The sequence below is a fragment of the Argentina anserina genome, chromosome 2 (assembly GCF_933775445.1).
Source record: "Argentina anserina chromosome 2, drPotAnse1.1, whole genome shotgun sequence".
Classification (NCBI taxonomy): Eukaryota; Viridiplantae; Streptophyta; class Magnoliopsida; order Rosales; family Rosaceae; genus Argentina; species Argentina anserina.
The window spans coordinates 23,314,063-23,337,290 of NC_065873.1; the positions used below are offsets into that span (position 1 = coordinate 23,314,063).

At 39.1% G+C, this 23,228-nt stretch overlaps 4 protein-coding genes across 4 annotated transcripts; 3 read left to right on the forward strand and 1 right to left on the reverse strand.

Moving 5' to 3' along the window:
• Positions 1–47: 47 nt before the first annotated feature.
• Positions 48–1,043, forward strand: LOC126784501 (probable calcium-binding protein CML44). Its single transcript, XM_050509964.1, has one exon. The coding sequence runs from the start codon at positions 139–141 to the stop codon at positions 625–627; it is 489 nt and encodes a 162-aa protein (XP_050365921.1). The 5' UTR covers positions 48–138; the 3' UTR covers positions 628–1,043.
• A 6,848-nt stretch (positions 1,044–7,891) lies between these two features.
• LOC126781937 (probable methyltransferase PMT10) lies at positions 7,892–11,827 on the forward strand. Its single transcript, XM_050507061.1, has 9 exons — positions 7,892–8,546; positions 8,772–8,921; positions 9,008–9,278; positions 9,505–9,615; positions 9,784–9,943; positions 10,467–10,724; positions 10,830–10,952; positions 11,151–11,228; positions 11,339–11,827. The coding sequence occupies exons 1-9, from the start codon at positions 7,935–7,937 to the stop codon at positions 11,535–11,537; spliced, it is 1,962 nt and encodes a 653-aa protein (XP_050363018.1). The 5' UTR covers positions 7,892–7,934; the 3' UTR covers positions 11,538–11,827.
• Positions 11,828–12,171: 344 nt separating this feature from the next.
• On the reverse strand, positions 12,172–13,236 carry LOC126783710 (BTB/POZ domain-containing protein At4g08455). The gene is made up of 2 exons (XM_050509226.1): positions 12,875–13,236; positions 12,172–12,788 (listed from the first exon to the last, which is right to left on the reverse strand). The coding sequence occupies exons 1-2, from the start codon at positions 13,130–13,132 to the stop codon at positions 12,279–12,281; spliced, it is 768 nt and encodes a 255-aa protein (XP_050365183.1). The 5' UTR covers positions 13,133–13,236; the 3' UTR covers positions 12,172–12,278.
• A 787-nt stretch (positions 13,237–14,023) lies between these two features.
• On the forward strand, positions 14,024–19,269 carry LOC126782347 (PHD finger protein EHD3). Its single transcript, XM_050507573.1, has 7 exons — positions 14,024–14,149; positions 14,544–14,870; positions 15,530–15,742; positions 15,877–16,209; positions 16,985–17,071; positions 17,216–17,260; positions 17,713–19,269. The coding sequence occupies exons 2-7, from the start codon at positions 14,622–14,624 to the stop codon at positions 18,613–18,615; spliced, it is 1,830 nt and encodes a 609-aa protein (XP_050363530.1). The 5' UTR covers positions 14,024–14,149; positions 14,544–14,621; the 3' UTR covers positions 18,616–19,269.
• The last annotated feature ends 3,959 nt before the right edge of the window (positions 19,270–23,228 follow it).

Here is a 23,228-nt window from a genome sequence, read left to right on the forward strand (position 1 = left end):
AAAAGCCTTGTATATATATATACCACCCAACCCCTCAACCAAATTAAAATCAGCCTACACCTAACGCACTTTTCCCACCTCTCTCTTTTATGTGCATGTTATAATTGGATCTATAATTTCAAACCGAGTCTACTTAGTATGTCTCCCCTGAGCAGCAATGATCTAGAGCGAATTTTCGAGAAGCTTGACAAGAACGGAGACGGGCAGGTGAGTCTGGAGGAGCTCAACTGGCTTCTCGAGAGAATCGGGGTCCAGTTCAGCTTGCAGGAGCTCGAGTCCCTGGTTGGCAAACCGTGCCTCGACTTTGATGAGTTCTTGGTCTTCTACAAGTCCATATCTACGCCGCATAGTAATGACGGCACCGATGGCCATGGAGATGGTAGTGCCGGTGATCTTCATGAAGATGATGATAGTGATCTTGTGAAGGCGTTCAATGTTTTCGATATGAACGGCGATGGCTATATTTCTTGTCAGGAGCTCGAGAGTGTTTTGAGAAGACTGGGAGTTATGGAAGAAAATAGCAGCCGTGACTGCAGAACTATGATTCACGTGTACGACACCAATTTGGACGGGCTGCTTGATTTCCAGGAATTCAAACACATGATGTTGCATAGTACCAGTTCTTAATTCATATTTACTGATTACTGTATCATATATTTAAATATATGTATATATTCAATCTATATCTAGATCTAGTGGCCCGTTTTAAAACATACGTCCGGAGTGCCATAAAAGTGTGGACGTCTCTGCATTTTCAACACTCAAGAGGGGTTCGATGGTGTTTATCTGGGCGAACACATAGCATATGCTTCCTTGGCTGAAGATGAAGGCCACCTCGATCTCCTTAAAGTTCTAGCCGGAAATCTCACCTGAAACTTTAAGCATGTATCAAGGTTGCTGCAAATGATAGCCAGCGACTTCCCCAGTAATCACAAGCTCAAGATTGAGGCTTGGCCTCCCCTCAGCAAGGGAAGAGCCGTCGGCAACAGCTGATCGTGGCAAAAACAAAGGACGTCCGCACTTTTACGGCACTGCGGACGTCCGCTTATATATATATATATATATATATATATATATATATATATATATATATATATATATATATATATATATATATATGTATTTCAATTTATGATTGTTGTTAGAACTTGGAACCTAAATAGTGCAGGTCGCCAGCGCATACTTACACATGTTCTTAGTTTGAAGAAGACTGAGTTCTAAATATGTTTATGTTGTGATTGAAACTTGAAATTAAAGAAAACTATGAAATTAAAGCAAGTGATCATCTCGTCAGAAAAAAAGACCGTTGAATTTTTCTAGATTAAATAGATGAACTTTTTTTTGAATAGAGCAAACTGCCCTTAATTTATTGAAATCAAACTAACAAAGGAGTGAGATAAAATAATCTGACCTTCTATGTCTGATAAACTCTAACAAAGAGAATAAACAAAAGCTCAATCCGGCATGTGTACACATACCCATTCAAAACCATATATATATATATATATATATATATATATAAACTCGTAGCAAATAGCAAACCCTCAGCCAAGAAACCCTTAATTAAAGGACGGGATGAAGCTGGTAGCATTGGCAGACAATTGAGATACCAAGAATAGAGAAATAGACATATCATGATGTTTCTTATAAGGATGAAAACAATGCAAAGCAGACTCTCTGAACAATTCCAAAAGATGGCGTTGGGCTTCCAACACATTAAAAATCTTACTTTCGAAACGCATCAGATTCCTAGTGATCCAAATAAACTAAATTAGATTACATGAGACTAGAAACCAAAATCGACGTTTAAGTTTTGGGAACGCTGAAACACCAACACCATTAAACACATCATCAAGGGTACCCCAAGGCGAGAATGAATGAGAAAATATAAGGCAAACTCATTTCCATAAAGCCACAATTTCATAACAATGCAAAAGAAAATGTGTACTCGATTCCGCATGACTTCCACAAAAAGGAGCAACGAGATGGAAGTGAAAAACCTCGTCATTGTAAAACATCATCAGTTAGTAAACGCCCATGAAGAGCCTTCCAAACAATAAGAGTTTTGCGAGGTTGAATTGTTTTACTCCAGATCACTTTACCCCAGTCTTTATGCTCGCCATGATTTGAAAAGAAAACAAAAGCTTCTTTTGCTGTCATAATTCTTGAGGAGGAGTGCGGCCATAAAAGAGAATCCGATGTGTCTGCATCAGGCAGAGCAATGTGCTCAATTTTTTCTGCTGCTTGAGGGAATGAAGAAATAAAATTTGCTGGGAGAACCCAATGAGAATTAACAATAACATCATTCACCTTAGCATGAAGTGGAATAGAGCCACTTATTCCAACACTAGTAGCAAGAGGCTAACCCAACCAATTATCTTGCCAAAAAGATATTCTCTTACCATCACCAACACTCTAATGCAAAGAATTTAAAAACATTGGCCAAACCTTTTTGAGACCCAACTAGACTGAAGATCTCTTGTAAGACTTTATAGGTTGGAAATCACCTTTTAAAAAACGAGCTCTAAGCAAAATAGAGGCTGGAGAGGAAGAAGAGAGCATCTCCCAACATCTCTTTATTAGAAGAGCACGATTAGCCTCAAAATAGATCACGTAACCCCAAACCTCATTCCTATTTGGGTTTACAATAGTGACGCCAAGCAACAAGAGGCATGCCTATTTTCAAAGGGTCTCTAATCCAAAAACAATTCATGATCTAAGATTGAAGGTCAATCATGAAGTAAACCAGCCGGTCACTCATAAATCTGAAAACTATAAACCAAAATGCCTTAAATCACTGATTGAATAAGTTGAAGTTTGCCCCGCTTGTGACAAAAGAGAACTTTTCCAAGAGGACAACTTGCATCTCACTCTATCTACAATGACTTGAAAATACACCATCTTGGGACGTCCCTGGAAAATCATAACCCCAATGTATGTGAATGGAAGAGATCATTGCTTGACACCCAAAATTTTTCGGATAACAAAGCGTCTACGGTGAGCATATTTCCCAAGGAACACAAGTAATTTAGATTTATTGACTCTTTACCCTGAATTCAAGCCATATTCCTCCATAAACTTCATTAGATTCTTCAAAGATCTTTTGGTACCCTGCATAAAAACCATAATATCATATGCAAATAGAATATGCGAGGGTGAAGTAATACCAAGAGGAGCTGACAGTAAATCAATAAATCTATCCTCAGCCAGCTTAGTGAGACCTCTACTTAAAACCTCTTCCGCAAGACAAAAGAGAATATGTGATAAATGATCTCCTTGACGAACACCACGAGAACAAGGAAAAAACCCTTCAATCTCCCCATTAACTAAAATTGATAAGTGTGCAGACCCCAAAAATGTTTTAATCCAGTCACAAAAAGGATATGAAAAACCAAAAGTCTTCAAAACCCGAAGTAAGAAACCCCAATCAAGCGTGTCAAATGCCTTTTGTACATCAAACGTAATTGCAATGTTACCGCCCTTACAACTACGATCCAGGAGGTTAATGCATTCTGAAAGTCAATATAATAGGATCTGCAATAGTGCGGCCTCTAAGAAAAGCACTTTGGTTGGGTGAAATAATCCAAGTAGCAATACTTCCCAAACGGTCAGCTAAAATTTTTGTGATAAACTTGAAAATAAAATTCGTCATAGTAATAAGACGCAACTGCGTTACGGTGTCTGCTCCAGGAACTTTAGGAATCAAGATCATTAAATTGAAATTGAAGTGGGGGAGAATGTATCCAGTATTGAAAAAATTATGTACAACTTGGATTACCTCTGCACCAACAACTGACCAACACTTCATAAAAAAATCCACCAAAACCATCTGGACCAGGAGAACTATTATGATCCATGGAACACATAGTCTGAAATATTTCCTCAGATGTGGGAATAACTGTTAACATAGCATTATGCTCAGTAGTCACAAGATTAGGAATTACCTGAGAAACTAGACCAGTGTCCCTTACAAAAGAATCTGATGTGAAGAGGCTATTGAAATAATTTACCACATGATCACTAATCTCTTTTTGGTCATCAATAATATTGTTTCCATCTCTCATAATTAATAATGACTATTTAAGATGCCGGACTTTAACCATTGCATGGAAGAAAGAAGAGTTTCGGTCACCTTTAGTAAGTCATTTTATCCTTGATTTATCACATAAAAATTTCTCTTGAAGCAAAAGAGCCTCAACTTGAGCACTTGCAACACTCTCCCTGGAAAGCAAGTCATCAGAAGGACCCAAGTTAGCAATTTCCCGCTGAATTATATGCAAATCATCAAATGAATTCTCCACCATTATGTTTACATCCCCAAACTCAGCTTTATTTCAAACCTGAATCCGTTGTTTAAGAGTATGCAGCTTAGAAGCCAAAACAAACATTGTATTACCATAGAAATGAGAACTTTGCTAAACATCATTAACCAAAGAAAGAACCCTTGGATAATCTAGCCACATGCGATGGAACCGAAATGGTGATCTTTGGGTAAGTATAAGCTTTGAAAAGGACACTAAAAGAGGACAATGATCTGAGGAAAAACGAGGAAGAGTAGTGCACTCCAAATTGATCTAAACATCCATCCAAGAGAAATTGCTAAGACACCGGTCAAGCCTCATTTCAACACTTGCACCAACACCCCTTCTATTCGTCCAAGTATAAGGCAATCATTTCGTAGGAAGATGAACCAACTCACAATTAGTTGACATGTCCTGAAAGTCTGAACATGAAACGATATTGGGAAGAATTCCACCTCGTTTTTCATGAGCACCTAGGACACAATTAAAGTCATCCAATACTATCCAGGGTCCTTGAACAAAGGCATTTTTAGCATGATTGAGATCATTCCAAAGGCGGCAACGCTCTGTTACCATAGTTCTTGCATAAACTCAAGTCAAAATACAATTAGCATTGTCCAAAGTGCAAGAAATTGTGAGCTGCTGGTATGTAGCTAGTAACACAGTAGGTTGAATAGCTTGATCATATAAGAGTCATATATTTGGAGGTTGTTCCCCCTGTCATTCACAGCTATAACTGTAGTAGCCTATTAGGTACGGCCATTTAGGGCGGAACTGCGAACGATGGGTTTCAAGTGGCTGTGCTGTTTGCTATCAAAGAAGAGGTCACAGATGTAGAACCACTTGCTACAGGTGTGGTGAGTTCGGTCACAGAAGGCGCGGATGCCCTGAATGGCTTAGAAGCAAGAGCAGAGAAAAAAGTGCATTCACAATATACCTGACACATGGTCTGATATTCCAACTGATATCTTACCCTAATTATTGAACGTCTCTGATGACGTCACTCGGTTGAGTGCTGTTTGCAAAACCTGGCAGCAAGAAATTAGGGCTATAGTACCTATACGCCGCCGTCCAAGGATGCCGTGGTTGGTGGCGTACGATACTGTGACGTCCGGTCATGGAACACTATCAGCTTTCAAATTCCAGGTATAGGATTTTTTGAACAGTCGATTTCACCCTTCTCCAAAACTCTTAAGCGAAGACATAAAACGAGCATTCGCTCATGATAATAGTGCACCATTCTATTTTGGGTTATGCGACGCTGCTGTATCATTCTATTTTGGGTTACCTGGTGTTATTGAATCGATCATTCACTGATAAGTTGTTCAATGGTTAATTATCTTGCAATGACAAAGGTGAATCCTGTTAGAAATCAGATCTATCATATGTTTCTCAATTAGGTTTGTATTGGAAAGTGAATCAAAGTTGATTATGTGCTGATATGGATTCGATTTGTATAGGATACTATTTTCTTCCTTTCTTGTCTCCTGGGTATATGGAGCAAACGTGTTGAACAAGTAGTAGAGTCTGTATATATTTGCCATCTATCAATAGAATGAATCAATTCAGCCAAACATCTTCTCTCTTAAATCCAACGTATATGGTCAGAAGATGGTTGGTTGCTCTTGTCCAGGGAAAATTATAGGGGTCACATTTGTGTTGTACAATCCTTTTCGTAATGAGACAATATATCGACTCCTTACCTCTATTGAAGTTGGAATCACATGAAGCTCACAACAATTTCATGTAGTCGATCGTTCTGCGAATTTTGCTATCTTCGATCGTCCTCTGCAATACATACAAAGAATCGAGAAAGACCTTGGAACATATATACTTGTAGTCTCAAAGATGGAAGCTGGAGCAGGTCTACAACTCATGCAAGTGGAAGGGGATTCATTTGTGACGTCGCTTACAAGAATGGATCTTTTTATTGTGTTTTTCATTGCAAGAGAACACCAGTACTATCGATGGGTACCTGCCTTCAGCATGGAACTGAAAGATTGGGTCAGAATAAATATTTCCCCTTATTACAATATAATATACGAAGGAAATTGTCGTCAAATATTCCTTGTTCAATCTGGTGGAGATCTCTTCCTGGCATTATTCTTTCATTACAATGAGTACCGTTTTCAGGTCTACCAGCTTAATCCATAGTTGCTATCGAATCGGAAGCTTGGGAAGTCGGGTATTGATTTTGTGTCGGAACTCTTCAAGTATTGTAGTTCCTGCAACTGGAGAAGCTGAGCAATTTGCAAACATGATATTCTTGTATCAAAACTCGAAGCAACTGTGCTTTGTTAACCGAAGACGTGAAGGCATTTGGACATTTTGGAGAGTTCATGGAAAGCAAAAGCTAGGTTCCTTGGGATTCCATATTTGAATTGAGCCCCCTGCTAGATTATCTAATAATTAAGCGCATAATATACAATTTTCTCTCAGCATTTGCTTTTCTTTTTTTTTTTTTCTTAGGAAGGATCAGCATTTGCTTATTGTACCAGTCTTCATTTACACTATATGGCAAAATATAGGAAAACAAGTAAATGCAGCTTTATCGACTAATCGGTTTTTGGAGTAGCTTGGTATAGCTTTGAGAAAGATCAGTTGCATTTGACAAGAAAAATATCATATGCATCCACACTGTCAATACGTATCATATATATGTGATATGTGCAAAGATCGTTTGCATTATTTAGCATATCCTTCCAAACATATATGAAAATAACCTGGAAGTAAGCTAGAGAAAGAATGCTCATTTCATTTCCTAAAGTACCAATTGGTCAGATATTTGTTATGTGCTATATATGAACAAGATGAACATGTGTCATTGGTCAAATGATTGCATGAAAAAGCCACGTAGACGGTAAAGATGGTCACATGCATTAGAAACTAGCACATCGAAGAGCTATCGTCCGTTTGGCTTGTCCTGGAGCTATCATCAATCCAATTTTAGAGCTCAGTTCTTAGTGAAATACTGAAATTAAAACTCTTCAGTTGCATGGTCAAGTACAAGAGAATGTATAGTTATCCACTTCCTCTAATTCAGGAAGCGTTTACTTCACAAGAATTTAAGAACATACTAAAATATCACTCTTATTTTTCTTCCTATGCAATTTCAGAAATCCAATATCGTATCAGTGAGAGTTTAATTCTCCATACTCATGTAAAACATCAAACAAGAGAAAATTATGCCCTACACCCCACCATCAAGTCATCAACCCAAGCACCACTCCAAGACAGAGCAAAAGATGCAGACACATTGTCCCAAATTCCCAACTAGATAGATATAGATGCCCAGAAAGCTTCAAAGAAATAAAGAGAAAGACAATGAGCTTCTTCAATCTTCGTCAGCAAGACAAGTCCTCTTTAATTCTATCAACATCCATGTAAGTGCCGCTGTACCCTAGCAGACCTCCCCACCTGAACTCAAGTCCCCAACCAATCACGTTGCATCAGAGTTTCCAAATTGTTGAAAAACTAAATTATATTCCATATATACCCCCTACGTGTTAAAGATTATTACTCCACACTCCTTTGCCTCCACGGCGCGGGGTCTTCACTCACACTTTGGTTCTGAAAATCCAAATCAAAATTAGAAACCCGAAGACCCGAAAACCCGAAAACCGATTCAGAATCATGAAGGCCCTCACAGCCACCGCGGCGGAGATCTTGAAGACTCCGACCTTCATCAAAATCACGGCTGTTGTCATCGCCTCCCTCACCCTCTTCGTCCTCGCCAACCACTACTCTGCCTCCTACTCTCCCCTCTCCTTCTCCTCCTCCTCCTCAACCGCCGGCGGCACTCACACTTTGGCATCTCCGCCGCCGGAATCCAATCCACCACCACCACCTCCTCCCGCTGTACCTCCACCACCGCCGCCGGAGGTGGAGAGGATGGGGATAGTGGACGAGAACGGCGCGATGTCGGAGGAGTTCAAGGTGGGCGAGTTCGACGCCAGCCTGGCGGAGCAGCTGAGAAATGCGAGCGGTGGAGTGAGGGACGGTGGCGGGGGCGGCAATGGCGGTGGCGGTAGGTTCAAGGTTGAGAAGTATGGAGTGTGTGATCAGAAATTGACTGATTATATACCGTGTTTGGATAATGTGGAGGAGATTCAGAAGCTGAGTTCAACTGAGAGAGGTGAAAAGTTCGAAAGGCATTGTCCTGGAGACGGCAAGAGGTTGAGTTGCTTGGTGCCGAGGCCGAAAGGGTATCAGATTCGAATTCCCTGGCCTCAGAGCAGAGATCAGGTGCATTTCGACTGTGAAAACTGGTCAAATTTTGATTTTTTGGGGTCTTTGTTCAAGTTTTGCTTTTTTGGATTGGTTTTGCGTGTTGCTTGTGAGTTTGGTTTTGAGTAAAATGTGGCATTAGTTGTAATGTGCTAGTTCTTAAGTGTATAATATGCTACTGTTATTATCTTGGTTTGAGAAAGAATGACTGTTGTTTTAGACTGAATTGAGATGAATGGATAGGTGTGGTTCAGTAATGTGCCCCATACAAGACTTGTTGAAGATAAAGGTGGTCAGAATTGGATAGCGATAAAGGGGGATAAGTTTGTGTTTCCTGGAGGTGGAACGCAGTTTATTCATGGGGCAGATGAGTACTTGGATCAGATATCTCAGGTTAGCTGCTTCAACGATTCTCAGTTGAGTGTTTGAATTTGTTGTTTACATGATGGTGACAATTGTTGCTTGGATTGAGTGAGCAGATGGTTCCTGAAATAGCTTTTGGACGCAAGACTCGAGTAGCCTTAGACGTTGGTTGTGGAGTAGCGAGTTTTGGTGCCTTTTTGATGCAACGTAATGTGACCACTCTGTCAGTAGCGCCGAAAGATGTCCATGAGAACCAGATCCAGTTTGCTCTGGAGCGTGGTGTGCCTGCTATGGTGGCAGTGTTTGCTACTCACCGCTTGTTATATCCAAGCCAGGCTTTTGACTTGATCCACTGTTCAAGATGTAGGATTAATTGGACTCGCGATGGTAATCTTTATCTCTTTTACATATCATTGAAAATCCTTGTTTTTTCTCTTTGTTTTATAGCTTTAAGATCTCATATCAATCTAATGGGGTGTATCTGAACTGCGTATCAATCAAAGAAATGATTCTCTTAGTCTCTATGTAATGCAGAATAAGTGAAACAAATATATGTAACTTCTTTGTAGTTTTTAATAAAAGCTCATCCCTTCTTCCATGATCTGTAATGTAGATGGAATTTGGCTTCTTGAGGTTGACAGGTTGCTGAGAGCAGGAGGTCATTTTGTTTGGGCAGCGCAGCCTGTTTACAAACATGAAGTAGCCCTACAAGAACAATGGAAAGGTAGCCCATCATGTGATGTTTTATACTTTTCGTTGGTACCAACTGTATCTTTCTGTACTAATTGTAGCGTCTGAAGCTCATGACTGACATTCTCTGGTATTAAACAAGATAGTAATATAATTATACTGTTACTGTTGGAGACTAAGATCAGGATTTGTATATCAACAGAAATGGAGGACCTGACTGCCCGCATTTGTTGGGAACTTATAAAGAAGGAAGGGATGATTGCCATATGGAGGAAACCTCTAAACAACAGCTGCTATCTTGGTCGTGATGCTGGTGTGCAGCCTCCATTATGTGATTCCAATGATGATCCAGACAATGTTTGGTATGACATACTTTTTTTTTTTGGTCTGATGGTATGACATACTTTAAATGTTAGACTTCTTGGCTGAATAAAACTCTTCAAATGGCAATTTGTATCAATTGCATGACTAATCGAATGCACTTTGTGCATGTCTTGCATATCATTAAACTAACTGAAAGTCAAGCTATCTGTACTCATCTAATAGATATTTTTAATGCTGTTGAGTACCTTCACCTGCAGATGTGGTGAAGTTGTTGGGTAATTAGGAGATGGTTTATTTGTTAGGGAACTTGAGTTGCTTTTCATCAGATATTTTACAATTGATATACTATGTGCACCCACACACACATGTACGCATATCAAATTTAATTTTCATCTTGTAATATTATTATTTGTTTAGTTGGGTACTAAATGCTGTTATGAAATTTGACACCTGCAAAGAAGATCATGATTCATAAGGCCTTGCTGCAAAGAACAAATTAATTATGTTTTGAATCATCGCAAAGAAGATCAAGATCATGATTCATGGTTATACTTTTTGCAGGTACGTTGGTTTGAAGGCATGCATTACTCAATTACCAGAGAATGGTTATGGAGCAAATGTTCCTATGTGGCCTGCACGGCTTCAGGATGCACCAGACAGACTCCAGAGCATAAAATTGGATGCCTACATATCTAGAAAAGAAATCTTCAGGGCAGAGGCAAAGTACTGGGATGAAATATTAAGCGGTTATATTGGTGCTTACCATTGGAAAGAGTTAAACTTTAGAAACATAATGGACATGAGGGCTGGATATGGAGGGTATGCTCTTCATGATTAAATCCACCATAAAGCTGTTGCTAATTTGATTGATCTTTCAACTTCGTAAATATATCTTGAAATCATTTTGAGTTTTTCATCTTGCAGGTTTGCAGCAGCGTTGCATGACCATGGGCTAGATTGTTGGGTTATGAATGTTGTACCCGTATCTGGCTTCAACACATTACCTGTAATTTATGACCGCGGACTTGTTGGAGTTATGCATGACTGGTATGGGCAGTCTTTTACTTTCTGATCTTGACGTGAAATTTCTTTTTGTGTACCTCTGGAGCAGACTTCGCATAATTTGGTTTTGGATATTTGCCGAGTAGCAAGTTATAACTTATAAGGCTAGTACAAGCTAAGTTGGAGAAATTACAATAAAAAGCTGCATATTTTTCATCATGATGCTAATATCTATTTTTTCAGGTGTGAGCCATTTGACACTTACCCGAGAACATACGACTTATTGCATGCAGCAGGTCTCTTTTCTATCGAGCAAAAGAGGTAATACACTAATACATATATCCCATATGATTCATTTATTGGTGGACCTTCGTATAATGCAGATTGTAGAGTAGCCAGGTTTTTTAATAACCTATCTGTGTTACCAACAGGTGTAATCTCTCAACCATCATTCTTGAAATGGACCGAATGTTGAGGCCTGGAGGACGCGTTTATATACGCGACTCTGTTTCTGTTATTGGTGAGCTTCAAGAACTTGCAAGTGCAGTTGGTTGGGTGCCTGCACTACACGATACAGGAGAAGGGCCCCATGCTAGCTGGAAGATCTTGATGGGCGACAAGCGTTTGTGACAATATGATCAAGTGCAAAGAAACTAAGGTCATCTGCAGAGCGGGTCGAAGTCTCACCGCAAGAAAGAAGCCACTGCAACCATCTTATTGCACACGTATGTTGTAAAATCATCTGAAAATCAGCTTGCACAATCACGTTTGTTGTTTTTTTGAAAGGAAGAATACAGAATGCACAGAATTAGGCAGTCAAAGACTCAGTTGTGCATAAAAATGATCTGTAATACGATGATATTGTACGTCTTATTTCACAACACCTCCTTTTTATAAAGAGTAAAAGTCGAGTCACATTATCCTACTGTCTCATCAATCTAAATTTTGCGCGCGCGTCTGTGTGTGGACGCAATTCTGTCTGTAACCGGCGAGCTTCAGGAATTTGCAAGTGCGACCTGCACTTCATGATAAAGGAGAAGGATCCAGTGTAAGCTGGAAGATCATAATAGGTGATGAGCGTTTGTGACAATATGATCTAGTGCAAAGGAACTAAGGTCTTCTGCAGAGCGGCTCGAAGTCTCACCGCAAGAAAGGAGACACTGCAACCAACTTATTGCATACGTATGTTGTAGAATCACCTGAAAATTAGCTCGCACATTCACTTTTGTTGGTTTTTAAAAGGAAGAATACAAAATGCACAGAATTAGGCAGGCAAATACTCAGATGTGCATATATGAACTCTGATAAGATGATATTGTAAGTCATAACAAAGCATAAGGCATTCCTCACAGAACATTCTGCACACTATTTTTAGTAAAGTACATGATCTCCATTGGGAGGCTTGACTTCAAGGCCTGCTCGTCCAGCAGAATCCTTCTGAGCCGCAGTGTTAATCTGTTTCGACAGATAAGCCTCATACACTTGAACCACCAGCCGCGGATCCTTCTGCACCAGCTCCATGTACTCCTCCCGCGTAGTAAGCTTGTCCATGTTTTCCGTGATCAGCGCCAGTGCTGCATCAACAATGCGCTTGGCATTGTGCTGGTGCGCAAAGGTGTAACTCACAATGGAGTTGTCCCAGTTGAGCTTGGACACCAAGTACATCTGGCAGTAGTCTTTCAGATGCTGCACCTGGTACTTCTCCGCCAGTATCAGCAGGTGACAGGCCATTTCCTCGTCTAGACATGCCTCGGCTGTGTAGAGGTAGTTGACAAAGGCACGGAGGGCGTCGTAGGAGACTTCTCCGATCTTGATTGTGCCGCTCAGGCTTTCCTCCATCTCGTTCTCCAGCATTGCTCTGAACACCGGAGAACGACTCGCCTGGTCATTAATCAAAACGCCAGAAATCACAATGTTGAAAACATGAATTGAATCTTGAATGTGAATGGGGTGGTGGGTACACTGACCAGAACGGCCTTGTGGGCGGGGACGGAGGGGCCAGAGGAGGAGGAGGAGGAGGGGTCATCGGAGGCAAGAAGAACGACGTCGGAGAAGGGAATGGGGTGGAGGGAGCGAGGGGAGAACTTGAGGAAGGCGACCTTGGACTTGAGGTCGTCGATCTCGCGCTTGAGCTCCTCCTCGGTTTCGTTGGCCTCCATGTAGCACTCCTTGCACGTGCCGGCGTCACGTGCGTCGTAGTCCTCCTGGCAAGATATGCACTTCATCTTCCCCGCCGCCGCTGCTGTTGTCGTCGGCCGCTTTTGCTCTCCGCGACTCGGAAGGTGTTTATGTCTGGAATTTGTTTACTGTTTTCTTTTTAGAACTTTCACTTTACTATCTACTATCTCTGCCTTTAACCAAAAAAAAAACATCTACTCTCTCCCTGTGAGCATCAAATTCTTTTGAGATTTGAACGCGTGAGCTCAACTAGTGATCCATTGTTCTCTTCAATTGGGTTCATAAGTTACTGTTCGTTGACTATAATCTGCATTTGTTTAACAATTTCTTAAAACTCATTAGTGAATTTATATACAATCTCTTTGAGATACATGAGCTGTATAGTTAATCGCGATAGATTGAAGAGTGTTAGTGGTGATATCACGGCATGAAACTCGTTGTTGCACACGAATTATGATGACACTAATGTCTTGTAAGACCATGGCGGTAATACGTTTTCACTATAATTGGGGTTCAAGAATTGTTGTTCTTCTGATCGTTGAATACCTATTAGGAGGATGTCAATACCTTCACTCTTTGAATGTAATTTTTGTATGAACTTAAGATTTACAAATTTAAGTAAATGAGCTACCACTTCTAAGTATCGTTCTCTGATTACTTATATTTTTTTATTAAATATAATAATTAATATGTTACAATAATTTTATTGTGAGTCGAACTCACGACCTCTCATTTATGAACCGAGACTTATGCTATTAGACCAAATGGTAATAGCACTTAAAACGTTATTTTAAATGGCCAACAATTAGAAGTTCAGAACGCCGGTTTTACCCCCAAACAAGAAAAAGAAAATACAAAACCGTCTGACTTCCGAGTCATAGCGCTCTGGTGTTTGTAAGTTTAAAAAGAAAATCCCCAGATAAGAGTGCATTTTTATTTATTTTTACTGAACAAGGTCCGCTCCACAACCTCAACACCTTCCTCACTTCCCAGATTCCAAAAATTTCCATTCTTTCTCGGCCTCTGCACTCTTCTCTATCACTCTCTCTCTCTCTCCCTCTCAGGTCAGATTCGCTCTCTTCTTGTCTCTTTCTCCTTCAATTATTTCCTAATTTGTTTACTGTGTGCTTCTGTTTTTGGATTCCAACAAGCTGCAAAACCAAATATTGAATCTTGAATTCCACCTATGGCTAGCTTTTAAGTTCCAGAATCAAGTTCAAGACTTTGTTACAGTGTTGGCTTTCAGTTGAATTTCACGTTTCCCTAGTTCACCTTAAGCAAAGACACGCCTCAAGATTCTGGCTTTTCTTTGTTTCTGTAGTTTATTCAGATTTTCTTGGCTGCCAAAGAGTGATGGTTCTTCTATGGTTGATTTCAATGTCAATGTTATATGGTTGTGTTGTTCTTGCTTGGTTTTTGGTTAGAAGTTGTTGGGTGCTAAAAGATTGCAACTTTCAGGTATTGACTGCTGTGAAACCCTAATTTGGCTGCTGTGGCTGTGAAGTCTGGGAGGAATTGGGGTTTTGGTCTTTTGTGATGGAAGTTGAAGAAGGAAAATGCAATGGAGATAGCGTGGAGTGTGCTATGGTAGCTCAATGCTCCAACATTGAAGCCAATGGTTTTGGAGTTGCGATTCGTAATGGCATTGCCAAGAGCAGCTCCTCGGGGCAAAGTGAGGGTATTCGGACTTACAAGAGGCGGAGGCATGAGATGTGGAGTTGGGAGAGTAAGTCACATGAAGATGAGAGAGCTAATGGGGAATCGTCGAGTCAGATGGTGGACCAGGTACAGTTTTTGGTTCTCTGTCTCGGTGCCTAAATTTGGTTACTTGTAACATGTTCTGCAATGTTAAGCTATTGGCTCATGACACTAATCATGATTAGATATAAATACATCGGACAATGTTAAGCTTCTATTGTGTGGACTGAAGAAGTAGCTAAAAAATGGCCGTCCTAATAAAGAGACTTGAAACATCACTCTGCACAATGCCACAACGAAAGTTTAAATTTGAGATTACATTTAAAAGAATGAAGATTGAAAAGAACAAAAAAATATATAAAAAAATTACAGAATTATGAACACATAACCTAAACATCATATCTCGTAAGTGCATTTGAGAGTTCACTACACTAGAGTTATATAGTTTTTTTGGGGAGGGGTGGGGAACGAACCGCTATCAATTTATGTGGTAGTAATAAGTATGAAATGCAATGATAAATTGATAATGAGTATATCTGCTGTCTGAAGGGGTTACAAGCTCTAATGATACTCTTGGTACTTTGTGGGTTAACAAATTAACTAGTCGATACTGATTTAGGTGATCAGAATCTCATATAACCTACCTCATTGTGTTTCGTTGATTGATAAAGATCAATCGTCATTTCTTTTAGATGGTAACTGTGTATCATAGTTTTTCTCATCAACCTACATGTGATTTCTTGAAGCGTCTAAAGCAGCCAGTGGGCCCAGTTATTAACAACACCTCTTGTGAGCAACATCTTCGAAGAAATAGTTTTAATGATTGCTCAGAGGCACACTGGAGAAATGTCATACTGGAGCGCATGTGTCAGTCAGTAAGTGATGATGAAGGTGGTGTACAGGTGTGCATCAGAGAAGCCCTAGGCCATCTTCGAGAAATTGATCACACACTGCCTATGGTTTGTGCTGCAACCAAGAATACTTACGCATGGAAAAGTTGTTAGAAATTTATTCTGTAGAATTTGACACTTCCATTCAACTTTTAAGACAATCAAATTATTTTTTATGTTACCATTTGGTTGATGAATTGCAGGAATCTGATAATCATAATGAGGATAGGCGCAAGTATTGGCTGCCAGTACGGTCAGTCTGGAATGGACCTCATAATGTAGCCAGTGGGCAGGAGGATGTTATATCCAATGGGTCTTCAAGTAAATCAAAGCATCATACAGTCACTTCAACGTGCCAACATGCTTTTTTCAATATCCTAGTCTCACAGAAGTTTGCTTCATTGTGCAAACTGCTGTTACAAAATTTTCAAGGAATCAAGGCTGACAGCATTTTTGACCTCAAATGCATAAACTCAAGAATGAAAAGTGGAGTTTATGAAGATTCACCGTTGCTCTTCTCAAACGATATGCAACAGGCAAGTAAAATACTTTTATGCATAATTTTAGTAATCATGATTTTTATCCCTCAACTAATGGCGCAAGTATGGCAAATATATGATGTGGCTATGATATAGATATAATGTGAAGATTTTTGATGTTTCTAGTCTTGTTATTGATGTTGTTTTGAACATTCAAAAATCTTTGAGAGTATAATGTTTTTATGGAATATTATTTTGGTAATGTCATGACCTGTGCCTTTGGTGCCAATGTGAGATTACATGTCGTTCTAGCTGGAGTTGAAGGTATAGATTGTTACTTTTCTTTTACACGTATGGGTTCCCTAAATTCCATTATTATTTATCTTGTAAATACAGTCTGTCTGTTTATTAACCTGCTAAGCAAGGCATATCACATGGATGGAGTGAACTTTTCTACACTACGGTCATTAACCTGTGACTAAAAAAGTTTTTTTGTGTCATTAACTTGCATACTGTAGAAAGTTTTTCTACACTACAATAACTGCGGACTAGTAAAGAATTTGTCCTCCTTATTCTTAAAGTCAAATTTGCCTTATAATATTCAGATATTCTTCCTCTGTGTTAGAATTAGAAGAAAGAATATGTGACGGAATTCTGTATCTAATACTTTTTTTGCTTCTGAATTTGTTGCTTGGAATCAGTTAATGGGCAAGTCAACTATAATTTCACAAGGAGCTCTAGCATGTGCTACCATTATATTCATATACACGTATCTGAAATGAATATAAATTTCTGTCATTTTTTATTATTCTGAACCTCGGTATTTGTCCAGGTATGGAGAAAGCTTCAAGTGGTTGGTACAGAATTGAGTTCCCTTTCGAAAAGCCTATCGGACATGTCAAGGACTTGCAAGGACCAGGTTAGATGATTCAGTAGTATATAATGGTATTGGTATATATTTCAACGTATATTTCAACATTTTAAGTTTATGATGATTTACTTCAGTACGCAGTTATCATCACTCTACCTGTTAACTGAACAAATTCTTTATCTGTCATCCCAGGTCGGAGGTTCAGGCTACAACACATTTGAAGACGGGAACAATGAGGTAAACCACTTTTGACTTTCAACCTTGAAATAGTGTAACCATATCTTAGATATCTAAAGTCTTGATTGTATGGAGGTGCCTTGTAATGCATAAGAAAAGATTTCCCTAATGATCTTATTTACCGTATCAAATTCCTTATAGTACAAGAACAAAACCCATTGCAAACTCTTCTTCTTTTTTTGTTTGCCTATCTATCTTTCCCATAATCTTCTCACTTCTGATGAATTCAGTTTAATCGTGGGTATGTGAAAAAGGGTGATTTGACTCGTCTAGCAATGGTATATAGTTGCCTGACAATGAAAGAATTGAAGTCAATTTTGGTGGTTATTATTAGTTCTTGGATACGATTACCTATTAAGTGGATCTCAGAAATCATGCTTAAGGTTTAAATGTAGGGATTGATCCTGCTGGTTGTTTGAAATATTCTAAACTTTTACTTTTTTCTAAAGCAGTTCCAAGTCTTGGAATCTGACTCTCATACTAAGCTGGAGCAGACAGAGGATTGGGGTGTATACACAGTATGCACTTGCAGGCAATGTGGAGACAAGGCAAATGTGAGTAATTGTCTAGTATGTGATTCATGTGAGGAAATGTACCATGTATCTTGCATTCAGCCTGCCGTCAAAGGCATTCCTTCAAAAAGTTGGTATTGTGCAAGTTGCACTGCTTGTGGTATTGCATCACCGCATGAAAACTGTGAAGTGTGTGAAAGGCTGATTGCCAGCAAAAGTGCAACTGATGGAGTTGGCGGTGAAAATGAGGAAACATTCAATGAGTTGGGAGATAACTCCAACTATAGTACATATGATGGAGTTCAATTATCTGAAGAGGACGGTGACTTGAATCTTTGCAAAGTTTGTGGAGCTGTGGTAAAGGGTGAGATGGTGAAGATTTGTGGTCATCCATATTGCATGAACAAATACTACCACACGAGGTGTCTGACGGCAGGGCAGTTAAAGCTGCATGGTCCACGTTGGTACTGCCCTTCTTGTTTGTGCAGAGATTGTCTCACTGATAAAGATGATGATAAGATCGTTCTTTGTGATGGCTGCGATCATGCTTTCCATATCTATTGCCTGAACCCACCACTATGTGACATTCCAAACGGAAAATGGTTTTGCAGAAAATGTACTGCAACAATTCAGATGATACGCAGGGCAAAAAAAGCTTATCAGAAAAATGAAAAGCAACTGGATAAGAAAAGTGAAGGATCAATTGACTGGAATAATAAAGTTGATGATGGGGTATCAGAACAAGGTAGGGGTGGAATGGACGTGCTTCTGCATGCAGTTAAGACTCTAGATCATCAAAAAGATATGGCTGCCATGGAGATAATGAGAAGTTTACAGGACTGATGGAGTTTGTAGCGATTTAGACTTTGATTTTGATACACTGAATGAATTTCTGTTTTGGTCTGTCATTTATGGGGGATATTCCAAGTGAAAGATTTAATGACGGAGAATCGGAACAATATAGAGGCATTTTAGCAGGATATCTGTGACAACTGCCTGCCATTGAGGCTATTTGAGATGCAGTCAAGACACTAGATCATGAAAGGAGATGAAGTGTTAACAATATGACATTTCCAGGACTGACTAATTCTCTGTGAGTAACGATTTTGATTTTGTAGTTATATAACTCTAGGCTAAGAATGTCTTTATTGCTGCCTTTTTGTGGGGAATACTTTTGTAGGTTGTAAACCCTGTTGATTCTGCTGACTATGGATACATAACACATCGAAAGAACATGATTTCAAAGGCTGTTTGTGTAGCTTGCTCCTTGCCGAAGTGCAGGATTTGAAAAAAAAGAAAAGGACATAGCAATTGGGTATACGACCATTTTCAGAACTACCACCCAGAATACTGGTGGTCTGTAACATTTTACTGTGTAAGTAGTAACTCTAGGAGGGAATCTGAATGTAGTTCTTCTGTTGTTGAAAGAAGACGGTTCTTCAAAATGATAAATGCTTCATGTTCTTCTTGATCATATATCTCCAATCTTCTGTTATCATCATTTTACATGTTTGAATATTATCAACTTATTCTGTTCAGCAAAAGATGGGAGATCTAATAGTTTGATGATAATCATTATACAATTGCCTGTTTGATTGAATACATTTTCTAGGGGGACTTCGATAGGAGTACGCCATTTTTAGTTTTGAATGAATGGTGTCGCACTTTATCAAAGAAAATATCAGCTAGGAAGCACGGAAACGTGCTTACACCCACGTTTCCCGCTTCCGAAACGGAACTACTCTGGAAACGTCCGGAAACGTGCCGGAAACGCCCGGAAATGTGTCGGAAACGCTCGAAAACGTGTTTCCAAAAAATAAAGGTTTTTTATGTTTTTTTATTTGAAATTTTGAGTTACTTAAACTAAAAATTTATTATTATATTTATTTTTTTGTATAATTTATATATATTTATAATTTTTTTTTATTTCGACGTTTCCAAAACGTACCCGCTTCTTAAAATTTTTTAAAAACACGCTTCCGCGTTTCTAAACGTTTCGCTTCCACGTACCCGTATCCGATTCCGTGCAGCCTAGAATATCAGTGATTTGTAGAAGAAGCTTGCGCGGCTACATGGCGTGCGCTGAGGCGGATTTAAGAGGACGCAAGGCCAGCTGGGCAAAAATGTCATTCTCGCTGAACTTTTGTTATGTTTGCTGGGTAAAATCCATAACTTCAAGTTAAAAGCCACCAGTTTCTCTTCTGTCTTTCTTCATATCAGTCTCACTCGAGGGTTTTTAAGGGTTGTGTGACTATCTAATTGTCTATCCGACCTATGAACTCCATACATAACATATATTATAACTCTGGTTAGAAAAACAATTAGAGCATATGAGCGGAGAAAAGCAATCATACAAACAATGGGCAATTTTGATTGATTGATTGTCTGAAGCAATTTAATTCACTCACATCATAATTATGGTGTGCCACTAAATATTTGTGGTAAACCTAATAATATGCTGCCACTTGGCCAACGACTACATTTGTTCAACGGTCATTTTTTCGACCGTTTCAAATTTGAACGTTTGAATTTTGTTTTTCAATTTTTTTATAAACAAAATACACCATATTTTTCTCCTATAAATACCCATTCATATTTTCCACAATCTCCATCCAATTTCTCCTTTCATCTCCTCTAATTTCCTTTCTTTATTTCATCTTCACTATCAATTTATTTTGTGTTCTTTAAAAAAAAAAGGGTACTTGGCTTCCCTCCTAAGAGTTGCAGTTGTGTGTTTCATGAGAAACAAAAAGAAGCAAGGATGGCACAGCGAGAGGCTATGGATGTATTGCTAGAAGAAACGAGAATTATGTCAATAGATACTACCATGATGACCCCAAATACAAAGTTGTGGCACAAAAGGAGGAAAACATAGATCATGAGGGGCGTGAATGAGAGTACTAGTACTAGAGAAAGGTGTTATGTTCCTCAATTTGATGATGAATACTAGTAAGTTTTGTTGATTCTAATTTGTTTTGTTTCTTCAATTTTCAGTTATTTTTATATGAAATAAAACAAGTTTATCATTGTTGTTCACTTCTTTATTGAATACTAATTATTAAAATACAAATACATGAAATCACAATTGATGAATCAATGAATAGTAATTAATGGATCGAGCGGGGATGCACCACTGCACAATAACTGATACAAAAATGCAATTTACAGTGAATAGTAATTGATGGATTGGTGGTGTGATAGAGTAAATGGGGTGCATATGCCCTTATATGGATCAGTTTCACATTGAGATTGGAATTTGCTGCGTGGTAGTACTTGGCTGGTTGCACATTAGGTTTGGAATCATCTTCATATATTGCTTATTATTTGTTATTTTAGTTTCTTCCCAATTTTCATTTATCCCTGGTTTTTCATATATCTTCATTGCTATTAATCGTCTATATAAATTTTTTGTGTTTGAATAGAACCTACTTAGCTTAATGATTTTCCACTCACCTAATTTTTGAACGTTAGATCTGCCACTAGGTGTGCTGCCTTGTTAGCTTAAGTTTAGGCGTAGACAATCCTAAATCCTAACATTAGGTGAAGCCTTCATAAAACCCATAATCCCATATGGTCTTCATAGATCCTGCCCGACCCTATTAGATTCACTTGTAGCGTTAGAAAACTGCTGTTTTATGATCAGGGAATCAGTTTCCACACTTATAAGTTGGAAGAGTCTCTTCCAATGGGCTAGTTGATTCAGAAAAGTATGCATCTGCTTAGAAATATACACGAATTAAACTCCGGAAGTTAGAAACGAGCACTATCAAGCTAGTCATACATACAAAGCAAACACAGTGGGATGGTGCATCTTAAGTTAATCAAGTAAAACTAGGTAGGTGAAAACTAATATTATTTCGATCTGGGTCCACCTATATTCGATCGACCATCTAATTCTTAAAAGTACGAAGTTACGAACCACGTTAAAACAGATTAGCATCAGAATTAACGTTATTTAGCATCTTTACTCTAACCCCAGTGGAAAACAATTTACACTTGCTTGATTGATTTAATTCATACACACATGATGTACATATATATACTAGTCTACCCACAAAAGCAATCCGTGATTCACTCCGTGAATCCCGGAACCGTGTTTCACTCCGTGAATTCCGGAACTGTGTTTCACGCCAACACTTCCCCTCAAGTTGGTGCATACATATCAACCATGCCCAACTTGCTAAGTGAATCATAAAATACCCTTTTAGACACTCCTTTTGTGAGCATATCGGCAAGTTCCTCTTCTGTAGAAACAAAAGGAAAACTAATGATCTTCGCGTCTAGCTTTTCTTTTATAAAATGACGATCAACCTCCACATGTTTTGTACGATCATGTTGCACAGGATTATGTGAAATATCGATAGCTGTCTTGTTGTCACAGTACAGCTGCATGGCACATTGAGGCTTAATACCCAAATCTTGTAGCAAACTTCTAAGCCATAACAATTCGCACACTCCCTGAGCCATACCTCTGTATTCTGCTTCAGCACTAGATCGAGCTACCACATTTTGTTTCTTACTCCTCCACGTAACAAGATTGCCTCCAAAAAAGGTAAAGTATCCTGATATGGACCTTCAATCGGTAATATTTCCAGCCCAGTCTGCATCTGTGAAGCCACAAATCTCAAGGATATTGTTGTGATTAGAAAACATTACTCCTCTCCCTGGAGCTGACTTCAAGTACCTCAAAATCCTCACAACAGCATCCATGTGATCCACACTCGAATTATGCATAAACTGACTCACTACACTTACTGCATACGCAACATCTGGCCTGGTATGTGACAAATAAATCAGACGTCCAACTAGCCTCTGATAACGAGTTTTATCGGTGGGCACTTGATCTGGGTACTCTGCTAACCGATGGTTCTGCTCAATATGAGTATCAATTGGAGTGCAATCTAACATACATGTCTCTGTTAATAGATCAAGGATGTACTTCCTCTGACACATATAGATACCATCACTTCCCCGGGCTACCTCAATACCTAAGAAGTACTTGAGTGTACCTAGGTCCTTCATCTCAAACTCTGTGGCTAGCTGCTTTTGTAATCTGTCCACCTCAATAGTATCATTACCAGTAACTACCATATCGTCAACATATATGATTAGGGTTGTTACCTTCCCTTGTTGGTGTTTGAGAAATAATGTGTGGTCTGAATTACTCTGCGTGTAGCCAATTTTCCTCATAAATTGTGAGAATCTGCCAAACCAAGCATGAGGAGACTGTTTAAGACCATATAAAGACTTCCTCAATCTGCATACAAAGTTATCGGGAGAAGCTGCCACATATCCAGGCGGAAGATCCATGTATACTTCTTCTGTTAGTTCTCCATGAAGGAATGCATTTTTAACATCAAACTGCCTAAGTGGCCAGTTCAAGTTAGCAGCGATAGAGAGCAATACCCGGATAGTGTTTATCTTTGCAACAGGTGCAAATGTCTCATCATAGTCTA